The sequence below is a fragment of the Vitis vinifera genome, chromosome 13 (genome assembly GCF_030704535.1).
Source record: "Vitis vinifera cultivar Pinot Noir 40024 chromosome 13, ASM3070453v1".
NCBI lineage: Eukaryota > Viridiplantae > Streptophyta > Magnoliopsida > Vitales > Vitaceae > Vitis > Vitis vinifera.
The window spans coordinates 19,203,566-19,225,211 of NC_081817.1; the positions used below are offsets into that span (position 1 = coordinate 19,203,566).

The 21,646-nt window shown below is 30.7% G+C and overlaps 1 protein-coding gene across 1 annotated transcript; it reads right to left on the reverse strand.

The window, feature by feature from the left end:
• Nucleotides 1–4,740: 4,740 nt before the first annotated feature.
• Nucleotides 4,741–7,347, reverse strand: LOC100257471 (large ribosomal subunit protein eL13z). Its single transcript, XM_002273964.5, has 5 exons — nt 7,180–7,347; nt 6,436–6,551; nt 6,045–6,178; nt 5,341–5,499; nt 4,741–5,249 (listed from the first exon to the last, which is right to left on the reverse strand). The coding sequence occupies exons 2-5, from the start codon at nt 6,542–6,544 to the stop codon at nt 5,028–5,030; spliced, it is 624 nt and encodes a 207-aa protein (XP_002274000.1). The 5' UTR covers nt 6,545–6,551; nt 7,180–7,347; the 3' UTR covers nt 4,741–5,027.
• Between the last annotated feature and the right edge of the window lie 14,299 nt (nt 7,348–21,646).

Below are 21,646 nucleotides of genomic sequence, written 5' to 3' on the forward strand. Positions count from 1 at the left end.
CCATAAGGAGATTTAAGGCTTAAAATTATTTTCGATCAAGAGTGAGAAATTTTTTATTTATTTTAAAAAATATCTTGGAATTTTTACCGTACATGTATTTACATGGAAATTTGTTGTATTTTACTTCCAAATAAGGACCTAGAAGAAAGAATTGAATATGGTAAAGGCATTTTTAATCCTAACATTTTGTCAATAATATTTTTATCAAAATCATTTTTTATAAAAGTTTCATTAATGATTGGATAGTAAAAATAAAATAAAAACAGTTTGATGATATGTGTTAATCCAAGAATCAATTAAACTAATTCTTTAAATTTTAAAAACATCCGTTACGAATTTTGTCTTGTCTAGGTTCAATGAATACTCTTACAATTTGTGTTCAATGGACCCTCATAGCTTAAAAGTGTATCTATATAGTTAAAAGGATGTTTTTTTCTAAGTGATTACTCATGTGCTTGAAATACTATACACACTTAGAAGATAGAGGTGATCAATTCCTAACAAACCTATGAGACAATCTTACATGTTTGATTCATGCCTCCCAAACATAAGAACTTTTGAAATAGGTACCCCGGTAGATATGATGGTCGAACCTATAAGAATAAGAATGATTTTTTAGTTAGGCTAAAATATAAGGAATGGAATTGGGTGGATTTAGCATGAGTGTTCAAGGAAATCAAGTAACGATGAGTTTATCAAATCGAATTAATGGCTAATTTTGGTAAACTAAAGCATCCTTCAAAGGTAGAGTCAATTTGTGCTATCAACCTTAGGTAAGTTCCTCTCCTTGACCAATTGCTTGTGGCCTAAGATTAAGTTGGGGTTAAGGATTAGAACCAATTGCTTTTGGCTTTAGATCAATCCTTTCTCCCAGTTGCTAAGGTAGTCTTTGACTCTAAAAAAATCCATAAATTTGAAGCACAAATTAACTTTTGAAGTTGTTTGACTTGTGGCCCTCAAAATTAGTGTAGATAATACAAGCTAATATATGTCCCTTAAGCTCTAGATGTTGACATTCTAGGCTTTGGAGGAACCAACTAAGATATAGGTGACCTCAAGTTTGTCTCACCAAGAAGACTTAGGAAATTTATCTAAACAATGATAAACTCAAAGCAAAAACACAAAAGACATAAAAACAAGTAACACTGAAACTTCTCATTTAAACTAAAATCAAAACCACATATTAGTACTAAAATTGAGATGAAAATTATATCACACTAAAATACTCAAAATTCATAATAAAGATTAAAAACTGAATTCAACATTGAATTAAATTGCTTAATTACAAAATCAAACACATGACTTTGAGAAAATTCCTAGGCTACTCTTACTTCTACCTCTACCTTCTAGCTACTCCACTCTATTCTCCAAAGAAAACTCTCCCAAAACTCTCTTGACTCTCTCGTTTTTCCTTCTTTTTTATATATCCCATCTCTTTGTTTAAGAGCTTGTTATTTCCTTACTACCCTATATTTAGCCATGTTGTATTCTCAAGGTAATGGATTCCTATTAGTGCCTTGTCGCATGGTACTGAGACAACAACTTTTGTAACATTTTCTTCCCACATGGTAGGTCAATGCTGGTGTGCCTTGAAGTGTTGTTGCCATGTGGCAACTCAAAGACTACCCATGTAAGTAAACATTCAGGTTCTTGGAAATTGTGTAAGGGTTAATGTTGTTGCTTGGTATTTTGATCAAATTGGCATACACAAGATCATGGATGCTCAATTTGCATAAGAGTGACCTATTCAATAGTTTGTGCAAATCCATGACCAACAAAGATGGACGCTTGTATAAGGAAAGACTTGCATAAATCTTAAATTGCATAAAGGTGGAAGTGCACAAACTTGTAGCTTGCTTAAGAATTAGGGTTTACATAAGGAACATGCTTATTAGTTTAAGCATGTGGTCACTTCACATAAGCTTTGCCCAAACCCTATTTTATGCAAATGCAACTTGCTAAGGGGTAATCTCTATGCAGGTTTGGGCAAGGTGATTATGCAAGTTCATTTTTTTTCTTCAAGCTTGAAACTTTTTGTCCTATTTTAGCTAAATATCTTCCCTATGTGTTGTGAGACTTGAAGACTCCCTTTTATCAAGATATCTAGATATAGATTGGCTCCATGAACGTACAAAATAACCATAAAAACAATTAAATGTAGTGATTAAGGCATTAACAATAAGCAACAATGACGGATGGGATTAAGCAACTCGAACATACTAAAACATATTCATTAGAGCACATTAAAGTGCTAGTTTGAGTCCTTATTAGCAATACGAGATATCACAATTATCACGATAAGTAGCCTTAAAATATTTAAATTTAAAAGTGATTGTTTTGAAAAGACTTGGACCAAAAAGAGCTTTCGAACACTTTTATACTACAAAATTTGAAATGGTCTTTAAATATCTTGAAGGTTATAAGCCTAAATATAGAACCTTTTAAAAAATCAAAGATATATATTCCATAGATGAAAGATTAAGATAATTTAAACACTCTTACTAGGTTAAGAAAACAAGGCAATTTTTAGAAACTATTTTGACAAATTTTTTTCTATAAAATATTGCTCATCTTTCAAAATTGCAAAGATTTTAACATGGAAAATTATGTTAAAAAAAATGTTTGTTATTTCCATTTATCAACACACTTTATAATAGTAATCATGCTAATGCTTTGAAAAAGTAAAGGCATTTGTCTTTGTATGAACTACTTCCCCACATTTAAAATTACTTTTTATACATTTAATATCTCTTCAAGTTGTGTTTATTTATGTAGTTGTTTTCAATAATTTAGTGTTTTCTCTTGTTGTATTTTTATTTTTGAATTATAATTTTAAAATTTTTATTTGTTCATATGTTTTTACTTTTTGTCTTTAAAATCTAATAACAATTTTTTAAAAAAAAATAAAGGTGTAAACAATTTTTTATTTCTATTTAAAAAAAAATTAAATGAGAAATAGAAAGCAACAAAATACAAATGCAAATATAGATCCAAAACACTTTAGCATGTGACTAGTTCCTAGAAAATATGAGAAAAATTATAAGGGAAAGAAAATAAAGAGGAAAAGTAGAAAGAAAAAGGAAAGTGAAGGAAAAAAAAATATATTTAAAGTTAATACACTATTTCTATATATAATTTCAAACTTATTTTACTTATTTTAATCCTTAAATATAAAGATTAAATAATTTTAAAAATATATAAAATTTTAATTATTTTTAATTTAATTTTATATTTTTTTATAGTACAAGCAAATACAAGAAAATCTTTTTTTCAAAACTTTTTTTTTCTTTTCTTGGACCACACATAATGAAATTTTGTTTTTTTAAACTTAAAAATATCTTAGAATTTTAAATTTTTTTGCAAATGTTAAATGCGAACTTTTATTTACATGGACCTTTACTAATTAGATCTTCGTAAGAAGTTCTAACAGTCTAAAGCATCCATTGCTTTTTTCCTTTTTCTTTTAAAGTTTATTTTAATGAAAATTGGGGGAATAGAATAACAATAACACACATATATATATATATATATATATATATATATATTTGATAACTAATGTCTCCATGTTCTTTCAATGAGCACATATTTTTTCCTTCACAAAGTAAGTTTTTTTACTAAAATTTTTGACAAATTTTTTTGTCAAAAATTGTTCTCAAAACAGTTTGTTTTTTAGAATAATCTTGGGATATTTTTATTTTTATTTTTTTTAGAATTCTTTACTAATAATTAAAAAAAATGGAGAATACTTTATAAATTTTTTGTATTGTACATTAAATGTGTATGAAACCTTTACAAAAAAAAAGTGGCATTTGTTTTTTGTTGAATAAAATAAGCCAAAACATTTAATTTTTTATATTCAATTAAAAATAACTTTATGATATTAATCAATATAACTAAATCGAACTTATTAATAATAAATTCATTTTAATTATGTCGATTGTTATCGTAAAGTTATTTTTAATTAAATAGAAAAAATTAAATATTTTAATTTTTTTTATTTAATTAAAAAATAAATACTACTTAAGTCGACAAAACTATTTTGTTATATATGAATTGCCAAACAAAATTTTTAAAATTTTTATCTCCAAAAGCTATTTTTTAAAAACCTTACCTGAGAAACCTTAAATTTTTATATATAAAATACAGTTTTAAACATTTGAAAATGCAATGCAAAAAATGTTTATTATCCTAGGAAATTTCTTAAGTATAGTAAACTATATACTAAACTAAGAAACAAAAAAAAATTATTTTTCCTGCCCCCCATTGTCTTGTTGGTATGGTGTAGACATTTATGAGACAGTTTGTATTGGTTACTTATATTTTGTAATTTCAATGTAGCTTGTCTCTCTCTTGTGGGTTTTTCTCAAATCATAGACAATTAATTAGATATTAGAAAATAGTAAACAACATTACATGCTTGTTTGGATCTTATACTTGAAAATAACACAGAATGTTTGCAAAAACTTCTCTTTTTAGACCCGAAAAAGGAGAGAGAGAAATCATGTATCAGAAGAATTTAATTAATAGATGAACATAAGCAAATTCATGAAGACCCAAGTCATATTCAGCTTGATTTACTTCATGGCTGGCTCAAAATTTGCACTAATCGGTCTGAGTTTGCACCATCAGACCCAGATTGGGAAATTCAGAACCCACAATGGGAGAAGTCAACCTGAACAGATGTTTGGGGCAAGGGAAAACTCTGGGTTGTTACCATCAGGAAATGAGATAAACCACGTCTAACATCACTTAAACAACATATGATAGATGATATCACCTTCACATAAATGGTTTTGCAAAAGCTAGTTTCAATTCTTGGGAAATCCCTAATTATACTTAAATATTCAGGAAGGAATTGACAAAGCAAACATCCACACAAAATTTGTAACCAAGATCCTTGAAAATAGTTCATACACTCAACTGAAATTGAAAATGCTAAAACTAATACTTCCAAATAAGTCAGACCCACCAAGGCAAAACGACTTTCTCCCATCAGCAGTTGCTAAAGCTGATCATGGGCTAGACTTCTATTTCTTGTCTTCCTTCTCAGCCTCTGCAGCCTTCTTCATCCTTACACCAACATGGCGTTCATTCATTCGCTCGACACGGAGCTTGCCATATGCTTTGAAAGATTTCATTTCATCTGTGACCTTCACAAGCTCCACAACTGGCTTCTCTTGCACAACGGGCATGTACTGACCTTGGACTTGAGTAGCTGTTCCTAGTTCCTCAGGAGCAGAATCACCAGCCTGCAGCAAAAGGAGAGCAATAACATGATGTTAACATACAGAAATGGATAGCTTTTGTTTAATCAAAAGCATTTCGTCCAGTTAAAATGACCTTGAATTTGCGAGCACGTCTTGGGAAGACAACCAATTTGGCCTTGTATGTCTTCAACCTCTGGACATTTGCTTGAAGGCTCTCTAGAGAACGGTTCTTACGGCGATGATCAACCGATATGCCGATGGTTGGAGCCAGTTTCTTTGGGATGCCTGCTGCCTGGTTATCAATAAAATACATATTTAACACCATTATCATAACAAAGGAACTAGAATAAAAAAGGAGATAACAAAAATTCAGAGCTAAACAAATTTTCAGAAATATCCAGTAAGATGGTATGTTGCAGCTGGTATCTTAACGGAATCAATGAAAGAAATTTAAAATAGCAACCAGGATGTCCTACAGTTCTAATATAATGATGTTTTTTTGGGGATATTCAAGATATTTATTGAACTACACTCACAAATAAGATTAAAAAATAAAAATAAAATAAAAAAGGTCCAGATGTGCCCCTCCTAGACCACATTCTTGGCTCCGCCACCTTAGGGGCCGGTTGGTTCAAAGGCAAGACATATCTTGCATGAGGTCAGTGAAAGAAAAATACTGTAAATCAGATGAGCAAAACACACAGCAAGACATGCAAATGTTATACAAACCACACAATTCATATACAGGAGAACCCAGAAAAAAAAACATTTCAGACACTTAAACTTGTATTAACAAACATCAGCTTAAGCTAAATGATCATCTAGAGAGGTTCCCACCTTGAGCTCTTCCAGAGAGAATCCCCTGCCAGCTCTGACTTTCATGTTGTACTTCAAAGTTTGTCCATGAACAAGTGGGCGAAGTGGTCCAACAGTGGGGCGAGGGAAAATCTTCACAGCTTTCTTCTGTCTAGCTGGAGATGGTTTCATGAAAAACCAATTTAAGCTCAGTTAAAATAGCATCACATGGTACAAATATTCAAAATATAAAAGACTGGACAAAATCAAACATGAACACAGAGCCCATTTAATGGTTGGATTTGAATAAAAGCATGAGACAAGTGCGGGGCAAACCCACAAATTTTATGCCTACTCCATTCAAATCCACAATGGTATAGAAACTCAATGACAAGAAATGGACAAGTTAACCTAGAAGAGAAAAAGCCCATACCAACTCTTCTTCGGGTTTTGCGGGCAGGTTGGTTGAACCAAGTCTTGACATAGTTCTGCCAGTGCTTCTTGAAGTGCCCATTAGGCACAACATTGTTATGCTTAACCATTACTTACCTGTTAAACCATAGAATTAATGAGTTAAACAACTCACCCCAGCTTTTAAGCTACAAACATCTGTTAACAAAACATAGAACACAAAAGAATCTAAAGACATGAAAGGAATTCTACGCATCGATATCCCTATGCCCTGTTTGCTTCCTAAGAAAAGGAAGTGAAAAGGAAATGACTTACAGATAAGTTTAAATCCACGGTTTTTTTTTTCAACATCCATTTGCCAATTTTCACAACGCTTAGATCAATCAACCGTTAACAGAATTTCTCATCTTAGTAAAGACGATGACACATATTCAGAATCTAGGGATTTCTGTTTTTTCTTTCGCGGTTGCCTGAAGCTAACCACAATGACTACGATTGAGCAAAAGCAAGAAATCTATAAATAAATAGTACAAATAAAAGCAAGAAAAAGCCATGCGGAGTGATTACACCAATGGTGAAGAAATCAATCTGAGAAAGAAAAACAACACCTCCAATGCCCTATCACACAACATCTTCACTAACCAATTCATGATTCAATAAAAACCATCACATCGTACAAAAATGGTTTTTCTTTTCTCAGCATGGGATTAATTGGACTTTCTCGAGAAACAAACAGGAGAAGAGAAAAGGAGCGGAAGAGACTAACCGGAGAGTTACAGAGCCGACAAGGAGATGGAAGGGAGATGGCGTAAACCCTAGCTGCTGCAACTGATTTGGGTAGGGGCGTCTGCGGCTTATAAACACGGACTCTCTCACAAACCCTAGATCTTTCGGGTTTGGGCCGGAATAAGGAAGCCCAATTCCGTTTTCCCCCGTTATGGTGGACTTAGGCCCAATTGAGTCCATTTGGATAAATGTTTGCTCATGCTGCTTTGGAAGAAGGTTAACCCCGTCAAACCTTACATCCATTTCTTCGGATCCAATCGAGGTTTGGTTCTAAGTATCGTGATTAAAAAAGTAGGAGTGTGTTTGGTAATTATTTTTAATAATAATTTTTGGTTTTTAAAATAAGAAAAATAAATAAATAAATATATTTAACATTCTATTTTTTTTTTCTATTTTTAGAATATCTCTTGTTTTCCCTTTTGCTTAAAGAGCTGTTTAAAAAAATAATTATATAAATATAAATAATTAAAAAAAATATAATACTAGATGTACAAATTATTTTTAAAATATTAAAAATAAATTTAAAATATTTTAGGTTTCTAAATAGATTTCTATTCTATAAAACATTATAAAACGTTTTCAAAAAACTGTTTTACTTAACTATTTTCTAAAACAAACTAAGTGTTTGAAAATCATAAAATAAATCATTAATTATTAATTTAATATAAATAAGTATTTGTGAACCCGAGCTTCAATAAAAAAAATTAACAATTAAAGAAAATTAATAAATTTTTTAATCCAATATGATTAAAAAGTAAAAATTGTTGAAGTCCTTTCTATCATTTTTATATTTTTAATGTAATATAGTATAATTACAAATAAAATAAGTATGATGTATATATAAGCACATTCAAACTTTAAATACAAAAAATAACTACCCACCAAGTCTTATAATAATCTACATCATGGTAAAGAATGTGAAAGCCAAGCCAAGTGAATTAAAAATAAATAAATAAATAAATAATAGTACATTCACTAGAATAAGAATGATCTAGCTTTGAGTACGAATGAAAGTCATTTCTAAAATGCCGAAAGTGTTTATTAATGCCTAAAAGTAATTGAATTTTACATCGCAATTAAAAATATACATGAATCTTTCCTCGCCCACCCATAAATAAAAAGTCACCCCCCACTCATAAATAAATTATTTTTAACAATAAAAGATGTAGAATAATTTCAATGTACATGAATATTTAATAATAATAATAATAATAATGATGGTGATGATAATAATAATAATAGTATTGTACAAGTGTAAGCTTGTTAGTGGTTAGTCTAAGAAAACAGTAGGGGCATGTACATGTAGATTGGTCTTGTAATACCAAATAAGGGAATCAACAAAATTACAAAAATTTATTCCAAATTCTTCTTCTTCCATATTTCTTCTAGATTTTTCTTCTTCTTCTCTCTCTCTCATTTTCTTCATTCTCTCAGTTGTAATATGATATTAGAGCTCTCAACTTCACCAATGGATAAGTCACAACAAACCTTAGAATCTTCTTCTTCTAGTCATTTCATCCATATTTCGTTCAATCATTTGACCTCAAATAGGCTTGAAAATCATAATTTTTTTATATGGAGAAAACAATTTTTCTCAAAAATTTGTGGTTACAATCTTCAACATTTTGTCACTAGGGTTCACGATCCGCTATTAAAGTGTCCAAGTTCAAAAGATCAAGCTCATGGAATAGTGAATCGGGATTTTCTCGATTGGGAACAACAAGATCAACCCTTGGTTTCTTGGCTTTTTTCATGTCTAAATGAGTTCTTATAAGCTGTGTAAATTGTAACTTTGCATTTTAGATTTAGAGGACATTGGAGGTATATTTTGCTTCTCAAACAAGTGCTAAAGTCTCACAGTCTAAACCTTGCTTTAGAACACCAAAAAGGAATATTTACGTATGAATATATATCTGCTTAAAATTTTAGGATTATTTAGTAGGAGAAGTTTAGTTTTTTTTTTTTTTTTTTTAGCATAAAAAGCTAAGATTGAGAAACACAGTAGGAGTTTAGACTTTGTAAATACTTCAATTAATGTTGCACAAAGTCTGGATAGCTTTGGTAGAGGCAATTTTACTCACAACAAAGGTTTTACTAGTAATAATCAATTTAGCCCCAATTTTGGCAAAGATGGTTTTCCTGGTATAGGTGGTTTTAACAATGGTGGTAAAAGATCCTAGAATACTTGGAACAATAATGTTGAAAAGTCAATATGTCAAGTTTGTATGAAGTTGAATCACATTGTAGATAGGTAAGTAAGACTACAAATATGATCCTAACTTTCAAGGTCTTCATACTCCTGGTTACTCAAACTTAAGAGTCAGGATGGTAACAAGCCTAATATGCAAGCATTAATGGCTACACTAGAAAACGTTTGTGATACCAACTGGTATCCAGACTTAGGTGCCTCAAATCATGTAACTGCAAATGCTAATAATTTGGTTGAACACACAACATATCATGGCAATGAGCAAGTTCATGTTGGCAATGGTATGAGACTCACTATTAAACATATTGTTTTTCACAATTTTTCTTTCCTCCCCTTTCACTTCTCAGTTTTTGTCTTTAAATCATCATTTTCATATTCATGAAATCAAAAATAATTTGTTGAGTGTATTTAAATTTGCTAAAGACAATAATGTATTTTTTGAATTCTATCCTAATGTTTGTCTTATCAAAGATCAGGTTTCCAAAACTATGGTTTTGGAAGGTAAACTTAAAGGTGGTCGCATACATTTGAGTCATCATAGATTCAACTTCAAAAATCTTCTTATCAACCTAGTTTATATGGTCTTAGTGTAAACAGTTAAGTGTTTGTACATGTTTTAGATTTCAAACCTCATGATAGTAATTCTATAGTTAGTCTCTGGCATAATAGACTTGGCCATCCATCTTCTAAAATTGTATAAATCGTTATGAGTCTATGTAAACTTTCCAAATTCATTAAAACTCTACCTAATTTGGTGTGTAAAGCTTGTTGTTTTGGTAAAAAACACATGCTTCCCTTTCGTACTATTGTGATTAAGCCTTGAAAAGTAAGATATAATGTAACAAAGTTAGACTTAACTATCCCTTTGACATCCTTTTAGTGTATTGACATTAGTTTGAACATTCAATCCATGTCTCTTACATTGTACATGACTTGGGTGTATTAGGAGCTTGTTGTTTTGGTAAAAAACACATGTTTCCCTTTCGTACTATTGTGATTAAGCCTTGAAAAGTAAGATATAATGTAACAAAGTTAGACTTAACTATCCCTTTGATATCCTTTTAGTGTATTGACATTAGTTTGAACATTCAATCCATGTTTCTTACATTGTACATGACTTGGGTGCATTAGGAGTTGTACGGAAAATACAAGTCATGAGTTCCTTATAAGTAGATGAGCTGTTTATAGTCGGTTCATGGATTTAGGCAATCCAATAAAAATTTTAGTACACCACCTCCCAATTGGAGGGATGACTTGTCTTGGTTGTTAGGATAGGTTTTCTATGGTGAGTCCATCAGCGTATGTGATGCACATTGGACAGGACCTATAATGAATCATGATGCAAGACCATCAATTGTCATGATTCACCAAGCTACTATACTGCATGGACTCTCAACCTTGAGAATATATTGAATCTATGCCAAAATCAATAAGAGGCTTTGAACTATGGGTGAGACCTTAAAGTGGTCATACATCCACATGGATTAAGTTATTGTTGATGGAGGCTAGTGACAACAAGTATTCTCAATAAAAACATCATGATATCTCATGGGATTGAGATAGTGTGTCCTCTTAGGTGATCCAAAAGACATGTGATTATGAAATATATGGTCACAGTAATTCCTTTAGTGAAATTTGACATATACTTCTTAGAGTTAGAGTATGTTAGCTAATCACATAATAAGTAAGATCTGTAATTCAAGGATTTGAGAGGTAATCTCGATAGCTGATAATACTAACTTGTTAGATTACAAGCATCAGTTCATGGGGAGTTTGCATGTAGTGGATAGTATGTCATAGACCTAAGCTTTATCTCATTGTTATTTACATAAGGTATTGGAATGCAATTGATTCTCTTTAGTGGAGTGTTGAATCAACTTCAAAATTGGATTATGAGGGATCTAGTATTCTTATGGGTTTTAGTGGTCCCCGCTTTGAACTCATATACCATGATGACACGGTTCATGAGGGTTAGATTACCTCTAAGTTCATTCTTGTGCATAAGGGTGTTTTGGTAATTACGTAAAGTTGCACAAGGAATAATGAACAAGGTCTCTGGATTGGGCTAATTAATTAAGTAGATGACCTTATATGGTTAATTAATCAATTGGGACTCAGTTTTGGGCCAGATTAAGTGATCTAAGCCTTGATGAGCTCAAGTGACTTAAGCCTAGAGGGCAACCTTATAAATACTCCTCTTATGGGTTAAGGATTATGTATGACTTTCAATTAGTCATCTTCCACCTCCAGAGAGAGAGAGAGAGAGATCCAAAGCTTACATATCAAATTTGATTTCGTGAAAACATGAATATTTAGTAAATTTTTATGGGAAACTTAAGAATTAAGCATAGATGGAAATTCTATTAAAAATGTTGGATATTTTTTTTAAAATTTTTAGCTTTGATAGGATAAAGCATAAATAATTTAGAGGCAATATAGTTAGTTAACTCTATTTATCATAATACTCTCAGCCTTTCTTCCATTCTAACTTTAACTTTTTCTTTATTTTCATCCTTAAATTGATAGTTTATTTTAGCACGATATTTATCATATGAAAGAGAGAAATCAAGTCTTAAAGCAAAATAGTATATGCTACGAGAGTGAAGTTGTTAGAAAGATATGTTGTTTAAGAATCATTATGAAAATTTGATTTTATTAGCTAAATTGAGACATATTTTAGCACAATATTTATGTGCAATTACTACCTTAGTTTTTATACATAAAATTCTAAGTTCTCTTATACTTCCAAATAATAATATAACTTAATGTTAGTTTAAGTTTATATATCCATTTTTTCTTTCCTCACTTATTTTGATTACCTTTTCAATTTTTATTTAGATTTTCTCTTATAGGTGTTTCTATTTTTAATTTTTCTTTTCTGTTCATTATAATATTCAATTTAATGTTAGCATCTTCCTCATTCAAATTTACTCATTTTCAATTTAGGAAACCGTAGATAACCCATTCAAATATCCTTGCAAGACAAATGTCTCTTTTATCATATATTGAAAACATATAAGTTATAAAAATGTGAATATGATTATTTATTGTGATCATATTTAAGTTTTCAACCTCTATGTTTTGCATATAATTGGTGAAATTTTCTGCAAATAATGCTTGAATTGTTCGTTTGGACAGTTTAGAAATATATAATATCTATGAAATATCTCGCTTATGCTTTACTATATTGATAAATTTTTACTACAATGCTCATTGTTCTCTAGGTGCATATTTGGACAATGTGACATATTATTAAAGTTAAGCTAACTAATAGTATGTTCACACCTTGGCCAATTCATGTACTTGGAAAACTATCGAAAAATATTATCGAAATTTTGACAAAATGAAACTAAGCATATGGGCAATTAATTCTTAAGTATTACATATTTCTAAATGGGATAGGAACCACTACCTAATATAGGAGTTTGAGATTATAGAAAGCATATCACATACATTGTAAGTTCATATGAAGATTCATTGTTATGTGATTAAAGGTTTTAATTTATAGAATTACAAGAAAAATGCTAATAGATAAGAGTTGGATGCAAAAGTCAATAATAAGTAATGAATATGATAAAGGAGTTTTCAAGTTTTTAGACTTTGGCTTTAGCAATGCATCAGGAAAGGAAATGTTCCCATGTCCTTGCATTTGTTACAACAATTGTCTTATGTAGAATTGAGAAATTATGTATTATCATTTGTTAGACAATAGGATAGCTAGAAATTATGTGTGAAGATTGATGCATGGGGAATGCAAGTTTTATGAACCTACAAATACTAATACTAATGAATCTGATATACATGCTGAGATGTAAGAAATGTTAAAAGATGCATTTGGAATGTCAAATACTAGTGTTTCAATGGACACTAAAATAAGTCCACATGTTCATGATGAGTTTGAAAGGCTAAATAAGAATGTGAACAAATTTTATAATTTGTTGAGGGATGCAGAGCATGAACTATATCCATGGTGTAAAAAATTCACAAAGTTGTTTTTTATCATAAGACTATTTCATATGAAATGTCTTAATGGATGGAGCAGCAAGTCCTTTACAATGTTGCTTGAATTGTTGAATGAGACACTTCCTGAGGGTAAGACATTATCAAGTAGCTATTATAAAGAAAAAAAAAAACTTCGTGACCTTGGTTTTCATTATATTAAGATTGATGCATACCCTTCAAATTGCATGTTGTATTAAAAAAGCATGCAAATGCAAATGAGTATGTTGTTTGTGGTGTCTCTAGATGGAAATCAAGTGATGTTCATTCTATAGATGAATTCAATAAGTTATCAAAGAAGAAGAAAATTCTTGCTAAGGTCTTGCGTTATTTTCCTCTAAAACCAAGACTTCAAGGTTATACATGTCATCTAAGACAACTTCTCACATGAAATAACATATTGATGGTCGCATAGAGGTGAGATAATAAGGCATTTGGTGGATTCTCTAGCTTGGAAAAACTTTGATGAGGTATACCCTTCATTTGCATTAGAACCTCAAAATGTTAGGCTTGGTTTGGTAAGTGATGGGTTCAATCCTTTTTAAAATATGTCAATTTCCTACAACATGTGGCCCATGGTTCTTATTCCATATAACTTACTACCTTAGATGTGTATGAAGCAAGCATTTTTCTTGTTGTCACTGCTTATTCTTGGTCTAATTGCACCTGGAAATGACATTGACATATACTTGTAACCATAGATAAATGAGTTAAATGATTTATGGGAGGTTGGGTTGAAACATATGATTTTTCAACAAAACAAAATTTTTGTATGCATATAGCTATATTATGAACTATCAATGATTTTCTTGCATATGAAAATCTTTTAGTTTGGAGTACTAAAGGGCAATTTGCTTGCCCTATTTGTAACAAGGATAGTTGTTCATATCAATTACAAAATGGATAGAAATGGTATTACATAGGTCATCGTTTATTTTTACCAACTGATCATAGATTTCAACATGATAAAAGGTATTTTGATGGAAGTGAGGAACATAAAGCAACACCTAAAGAATTGTTTGGGGAAAATGTTATACATCAACTTGATGGAATGGAACATATTGCTTTGGGAAAGACATAAAAAAACAAGATGTAAAAAAAAAAAAAAAAAGCATGCTGAACTTAAGCATAATTGGAAAAAGAAGAACATTTTTTTATTCAATTGTCATTTTGGAAAACTCTTATTTTGTGTCACAATTTGGATGTAATACATATTGAAAAAAATATATATGTGATAGTATAGTTGACACCTTATTGAGTATAGAGGGTAAATTGAAGGACAATTTGAATAGTTGTTTTGACTTGCAAGTTATGGGTATTAAAGAACAATTTCACCGGATTCAAAGAGAGAATAGAGTTACACTGCCTGTTGCATGCTATTCACTAACTTCAAATGAAAAAAAAGAATTCTGTAAATTTTTTAAAGAAGTGAAGGTCTTAGATAGTTATGTTTCTAACATCTCTCAGTGTGTACAAGTGAATGAAAGAAAGATTTTTGGATTGAAGTCTTATGATTGTTATATTCTCATACAACAACTTTTTTCACTTGCAATTTGTGGAGTACTACATAAAAATGTTTCTGCTGTTATAGTTGAGTTATGTAGCTTTTTCCAACAATTATGCCCCAAAGTGTTAAAAACTAATCAATTAAAGCACCTCAAGAATGACATAATAATCACACTTTGCAAATTAGAAAAAATATTTCTTCCATCATTTTTTGATGTTATGGTGCATTTACTTGTCTATATTGCAAGTGAGGCAAGGGTCGCTAAACCAGTGCAATATCAATGGATGTATCCTATCAAGAGGTATGTTATCATTTAATTAATCTTATATCTATTTGGTTTTAAATAGTTTATGACACATATCTATCATGGTGGGAAAAAACAAGTGTTTACGCACATTGAAGCCTTATGTGTGTAATAAGAATCGTCCATAAGGTTCTATTGCTAAAAGGTGCATAGTAGAATAATGTGCAACATTTTGTTTAAGATATTTGCATGATGTTGAAACAAAGCATAATTGTGAAGAAATGAATTACATCATTGCAAATAACATAACAAATGGAGGGTTAACCTTTTTCAAATGCATGAGACATACAATAGAAAATCCAACATCTCATGTTCTTAGCACTTAATGGGTTTAGATTCTACACAAAAGAACAAGAGAAAAAAAAATTCAAAATATTGGAGTTATTGTAACCATAGAGGTATTAAGATTTGCAAGTGCAAGAGATATGAACACAATCTCTAGTCGTGTTTCCTACTAGGGTGTGCTAACTGACATGGTCGAGCTATATTATCTCAATGGAAATAAAGTTATTTTATTCAAGTGTGATTGATATGATGTAATCAATATTGGAAAGGGGATAAAAATTATTAATATGGATTCATGTGTTTGATTTTTGAACGAACCATATACACAAATGAACAATTTGTGCTTGTATCTCAAGCAAAACAAGTCTTCTATGTTCAAAATTCAAATGACACAAAATAGCACACCGTTGTAGAGATACAAACTTGAGGGGTTTATGATATAAATTGGGAAGCATCTACTGATGATCATATTAAGGGTCTCCAACGGGTGGGCCGGGCCGTAAATAGGAGGCCCGCGGCCCGGCCTATGAGCCCGCGGGCTAGCGAGCTGGCGGGCTGGGGGGCGGGCCCGCGGGCCCGCGGGCCGGGCCGACGGGCTGGGCCGCGGGCTTTTTTAAATAAGCCAAAATGGCTTTTAAATAAAGGAAGGAAGAGGGGGGGATTCGAACCCCTCCCCTCAAGCTTAAATTTCAAGGCTCTAACCAACTGAGCTACATTTCTTTTGTGCTTATTAAATGAATTAGTTATATATATATAAAAATATAGTATATTATTTTTTAAAAAAAAATTAAAGGCGGGCCTACGGGCCGGGCCGGGCCTAAAGCGGGCCGCGGGCCGCGGGCTTTTTGGAGACCCCTAGATCATATCAACAACCTATAACACTTCATAGCCAACATTATGTACATGACTTGGTCGAGAATGATTTAATCAATTGAGATAGAAATGATATTGTAGGAGAAACTATCTACACAAATGTTCTACTATCACCATAAGGAAACATTGTTGAAAGAGAATGAATTTATTAATGATGATGATATACATGATGTATAGCTAATAATATTATTGGTAAGCACATGATATATATTTATTTGGTCTATAAGTTGTAATTTATTCCACACTATTTGTATGATTTATTTTATTTTATAATTTATTTTATTATGTAGGAAATGTCACATCGAAGGGGAAGAGTACAGATAGTGGCTCCAAAAGATGAGTTGAAGAATTTACAACAACTCTCATACATGCAACCACCTATGACTACTACTCCTAGTAGTTCTAGTCCTTCTGATTCTTCATATCCTTCTACTATTGGTATGATTAAGAGAATTTTGTTTCGCTTTATATATGATAAATATGTTTACATATATTTAATTTTTTAAATAAAAAAAATTAATGTTTATAACTTTATATAAGATAAATAAATTTTGTTTCTTATAATCTCATTATTACTTTTAACAAGTTCCTCCTCTAGCAAAAAAAAGACATGTGGGCTAACATGCAACTTAGATTTACTGAGTATAAAACCAAAGGAAAAGAAATTTGTAAGATTTAATAACAAAGGGCAAATTGTTTATGATAGAAAAAGGGAAAAACTTTCAAGTTATATGGGGACATTGGTTCGATCTCAACATAATGTACCCATCCAAGTTCAAGATTGGAATCATGTTAGTGACAACGCAAATGAAAAGATTTGGGTTTTAGTATTGGTATATATCAAGTATTATTCATCTAAATTTTAATGTTATTGTTTAAAATTGATAAGTTTTATTTATACATGATATTTTAATAAAACATAGGAGAAATATGAAGTAGATGAAGCATGTAAGAACTATATTATTAGTTGCTAAGGAAATTTATTCAGAAGTCATAGGAACAAAATGAAGGCCAAATATTATGCCTCTTATGATATAGATGAGGAAAGATTGTGCCATCGACTTCCACACTTATCAGACGATGAGTAGAGGTGGCTCATTCATTTTTGGGGTACCCCTGAGGCAAAGGTAAACATAATGATGTTTTCTTGATAATGTATGTTGTGATACACACCTTGACATAAGATAATGTTTATTAGTTATATTAACCTACTACTTCATATATAGTAACTTTTATTAAGTTTCTAGTATCTATATAAGTGACATGTTATTTTTTATTTGATGTAAGATATATCAGAAAAAAAAAAAACAAAAAAACAAAGCAAACAGAGCAAAGTAAGTGATAAAACATACATCAAGATAAAAAAGTTATGCTCAAATTCAATATGAATAGGTTGAAAATTTATTATTGTAAGATCTGTTTGTATATAGATAGTTCATAAAAAAAAAAAAAAACTAAATTGTTTCACTTATAAGAATAGACATAAAAAAGGAAGGATTAGATCGAGCCTAATAGAATTGAGTTGTTTGTATTGACACATACAAAAAAATGATGTGATGCTTGTTGATGATTGTTCTAAGGAAATTATGCTAATGAAGTAAATAAATTTTATATAGTTGTATTTCAATCATAGCCACATACAAAATTATTTTATAAGTTTAACAATTATTTTTGTTTTTTATAATTTCATGATCAATTTCAGCAGCTACTATCCCAACCTGAGAGGATATTTTCTTTTACTTCTACATCATCTATTACATCTACATTTGTAACCAAGATATATACCCAAGTGATAGGTCCAAAGAGGCATGGATGTGTTCGAGGGTATGGATTTGGTCCTACTACAATCTTTGGTTCTACTAGTAGAAGACGATTAGTAAGCACTCTTGCAACACAACTTGAAAATGCTCAAGAGTTGCTGGTAGTTGCGGAACAAAAGTTTACAAATGCAATTGAAGAACTCTCACATGTAAAAGAAACATTTAAAGAGCGGTTGATAAAAGTTCAAAGAAAGACACAAGAAAAAGTGAAAGAAAAGTTTGAAGGAAAAATGATAGAAATGTAGAGACAAATGCAAACACAACTCCAAGAACAAATGATGCAAATGATACAAAAATTTCAACCAAGGCAATAGAATTTTGGAGATTATGAAGGTTTGGAAAATGTGAATCTATAAAAGACTAACTGTTTAAATATAACAAATTTTAGTCATAGTCATAGTCATTAAATACATGACCATAAGTCTATATTTCATCACGATAAACTATATGATCATGACCATAAGTTTATATGTAGTCAAGTTTACGTTGACAATAAGTCTACATTTAGCTACGGTCATTTAGTTGATCATGACCAAAAGTCTACATTTGGTGACGGTCACTTAATAATTCTACATTTAGTCATGGTCACTTACTTGACCATGACCAAATCATCTGGAAAACAATAAAGTGTCCCTCTCTTTTTGTTATGGTTTTTACGATCGTCACAAAAAACAAACCATAAGGTTACGACCACGTAAAAAAACCATGACCAATACATTTACCTGCATCTACTATTGTGATGCTTGATCACGATTTCCTAAGACTGTGACACTTGGTTTGACTTAAGGATAAAAATATTAGCAATTACGGATATATCGGTACTTCGATTTTACAAATATATCGGAGATATATTGACGGATATTTTGACAAAAAATATCGATTAATCTAAAATTGATCAAAAAATATAATATATATATATATATATATATATATATATATATATATATATATATATATAACTCTTAAATTAAAAGTATAATAGACTTTTTAAAGTTGTTTTGTTGAAGAAATTGATATATATAAGTGTATATTGATTATTAAATTAAATAAAATATTATTCAATAATAATATTATGATATTTGATTATAATATGTCTAATTTTAAAATATATTTAATATTAAAATTATGATAAATTTAATTCAATTGTATTAAATGATAAAAAATAAATGATGATAAATGTATAATTTTTTAATATTAAAAACACTATGAAGAAAATTATCATGATAATTTTTATATTTTTGCTAATCTACTAAATGAAAAAAATTTCATTTAATTATAAAATAATTATAATTTATTTTTTGTTTAAAGTATTTTTTAATATTTTATTGATACGATACTTTTAATATATATATTAAAGGGCAAACTCGCCTTGGTGGTATGCTACTTTTTGGTGAGGGTTCAAGTCCCTTGTCGATATATCCGCCCTAAATATCATTTCCAACTCCATCGATACATGATATTTCGGCGATATTTCGTCGAAATATCGTGATATTTTAATCACTAGTTTTATTCATGGGGTTGTAACATATGGTGACAATTATTGACTGTGATTGAAATGCAATTTCTTATGGTGATTGGAAAATTCAACAACTTGATATCAACAATGCTTTTCTAAATGGAAATCTACAGGAAGAAATTTATATAGAACAACCTAAAGGTTTTATTGAAAAGTCCACCTCTTATTTGGTATGCAAACTCCACAAGTCTCGCTATGATCTCAAAAAGACACCACGTGCTTGGTTTGAGAAACTCTATGCAACACTTCTAGGTTTTGGTTTTACATCTACTAAATCTTATCAGTCTTTGTTCGCAAGGTTCACTACACATCACACTACTTTTTTCTTAGTACATATTGATGATATGGTGGTTACTAGCAACTATCCTTATGTACTTCAACAGTTATTTTCATAGTTAAACAAGAGTTTTCCTCTTAAGGATCTTGGTAAGATAGACTATTTTTTAGGCATATAGGTGAAATACACTACTAAAGGTCTACACTTGTCTCAGACTAAATATGTGTATGATCTCTTATTCAAAGGCAAAATGCACAATGCAAATGGCTATAATACTCCTATGATTAGTGGTCAACAACTTGCAACCTCTATAAGTGGTATAGTGAAGGATGTTCAACTCTATAGGAATGTTGTAGGTGTACTTCAATATGTCACTATCACTAGCTAGACATTTCCTTTTATGTCAATTGAGTTTGTCAATGTCTGAAGGATCCACAAAAAGAACATTTCCTTTTATGTCAATTGAGTTTGTCAATATCTGAAGGATCCACAAGAAGAACATTGGGAAGCAATAAAGAGGATTCTTGGATACTTGAAAGGCACTATTCAGTATGGACTTCATTTGATTGGTTCAACCACTTTAGATTTGATGGGATTTTGTGACGTTGATCGAAAATCAAGTCTAGATGATACGAGATCTACCACTAAGTATTGTGTTTATCTTAGGAACAATCTAGTTTCTTAGTACTCAATGAAACAACATATTATTTCTAGGTCATCTATAGAAGCAGAATATAGAAGCTTAGTTAGACTAATGATTAAGATCACATGGCTAGCTGCCTTATTAAGCGGGTTGAGGATCAAATTACTAAGAGCTCCAGTAGTGTGGTGTGATAATCTGAGTATAGTATTGTTATCTGCAAATCCAGTTTTACATGCTAGATCTAAGTATATTGAGCTTGATTTGTATTTTGTGCATGAGAAAGTTATTCAAAAGGTTATTGATGTAAGGCATGTTCCTTCGAGTGATCAAACAACATATATTTTTACCAAAGTTGTACCCAATACCAAGTTTCCTTTGTTTACTCTGAATTTAAGGGGGGATGTTAGGATTATAAAATAAGAAGTTAGTTTGTCATATGGTGTTTTACACATGTAAGAAAGTTAGTGGCACGCTCAATCCTTCAAAAGATCCATATGTCTCCACTAAACCTTTGAGTTTCCATTTGCGTCAAACTAGAGAACCCAATCCTTCAAGACCCCTCATCAGCCCTATCACCACATGTTCTAGTCTCAACAAACACTAAGATCACCCAGTCATGCATAGAGATGAGGTCTCTAATCACCCTAAGAAAATCCTCATTTCCCTCTATATATATATTAATCTTGTAATACTAAACAGTGGAATCAATAAAATCATGGAAATTTCCTTAAGATTCTTCCTTTTCATTCTCTTAGTTCTAATAAATAACAATAATCATAAATAAATAAATAAAATAAAATAAAGTCGACCGCCACTCAAATCCAAAAAGTCGAATATTAATAATAATATATATAATGTAGTTGAGAAAACTAGAAACATTTTACCCAACTGGATCATGTATTAAACCCCGCTACAGCAAAAATGACATAATATAAATGGTAACATACAATAACCAACATAATCAAAATCAAATAATCTTCGCTCCCTCACCTCCACAGATTCAACACACACACA

Coding starts and splice junctions, on each gene's coding strand:
- LOC100257471 (XM_002273964.5), bottom strand. CDS start 6,544: ATGGTTAAGCATAACAATGTTGTGCCTAATGGGCACTTCAAGAAGCAC. Junction 5,500..6,044: donor TCTCTCTGGAAGAGCTCAAG/GTGGGAACCTCT, acceptor ATTGATAACCAG/GCAGCAGGCATCCCAAAGAA. Junction 5,250..5,340: donor GACGTGCTCGCAAATTCAAG/GTCATTTTAACT, acceptor CTTTTGCTGCAG/GCTGGTGATTCTGCTCCTGA.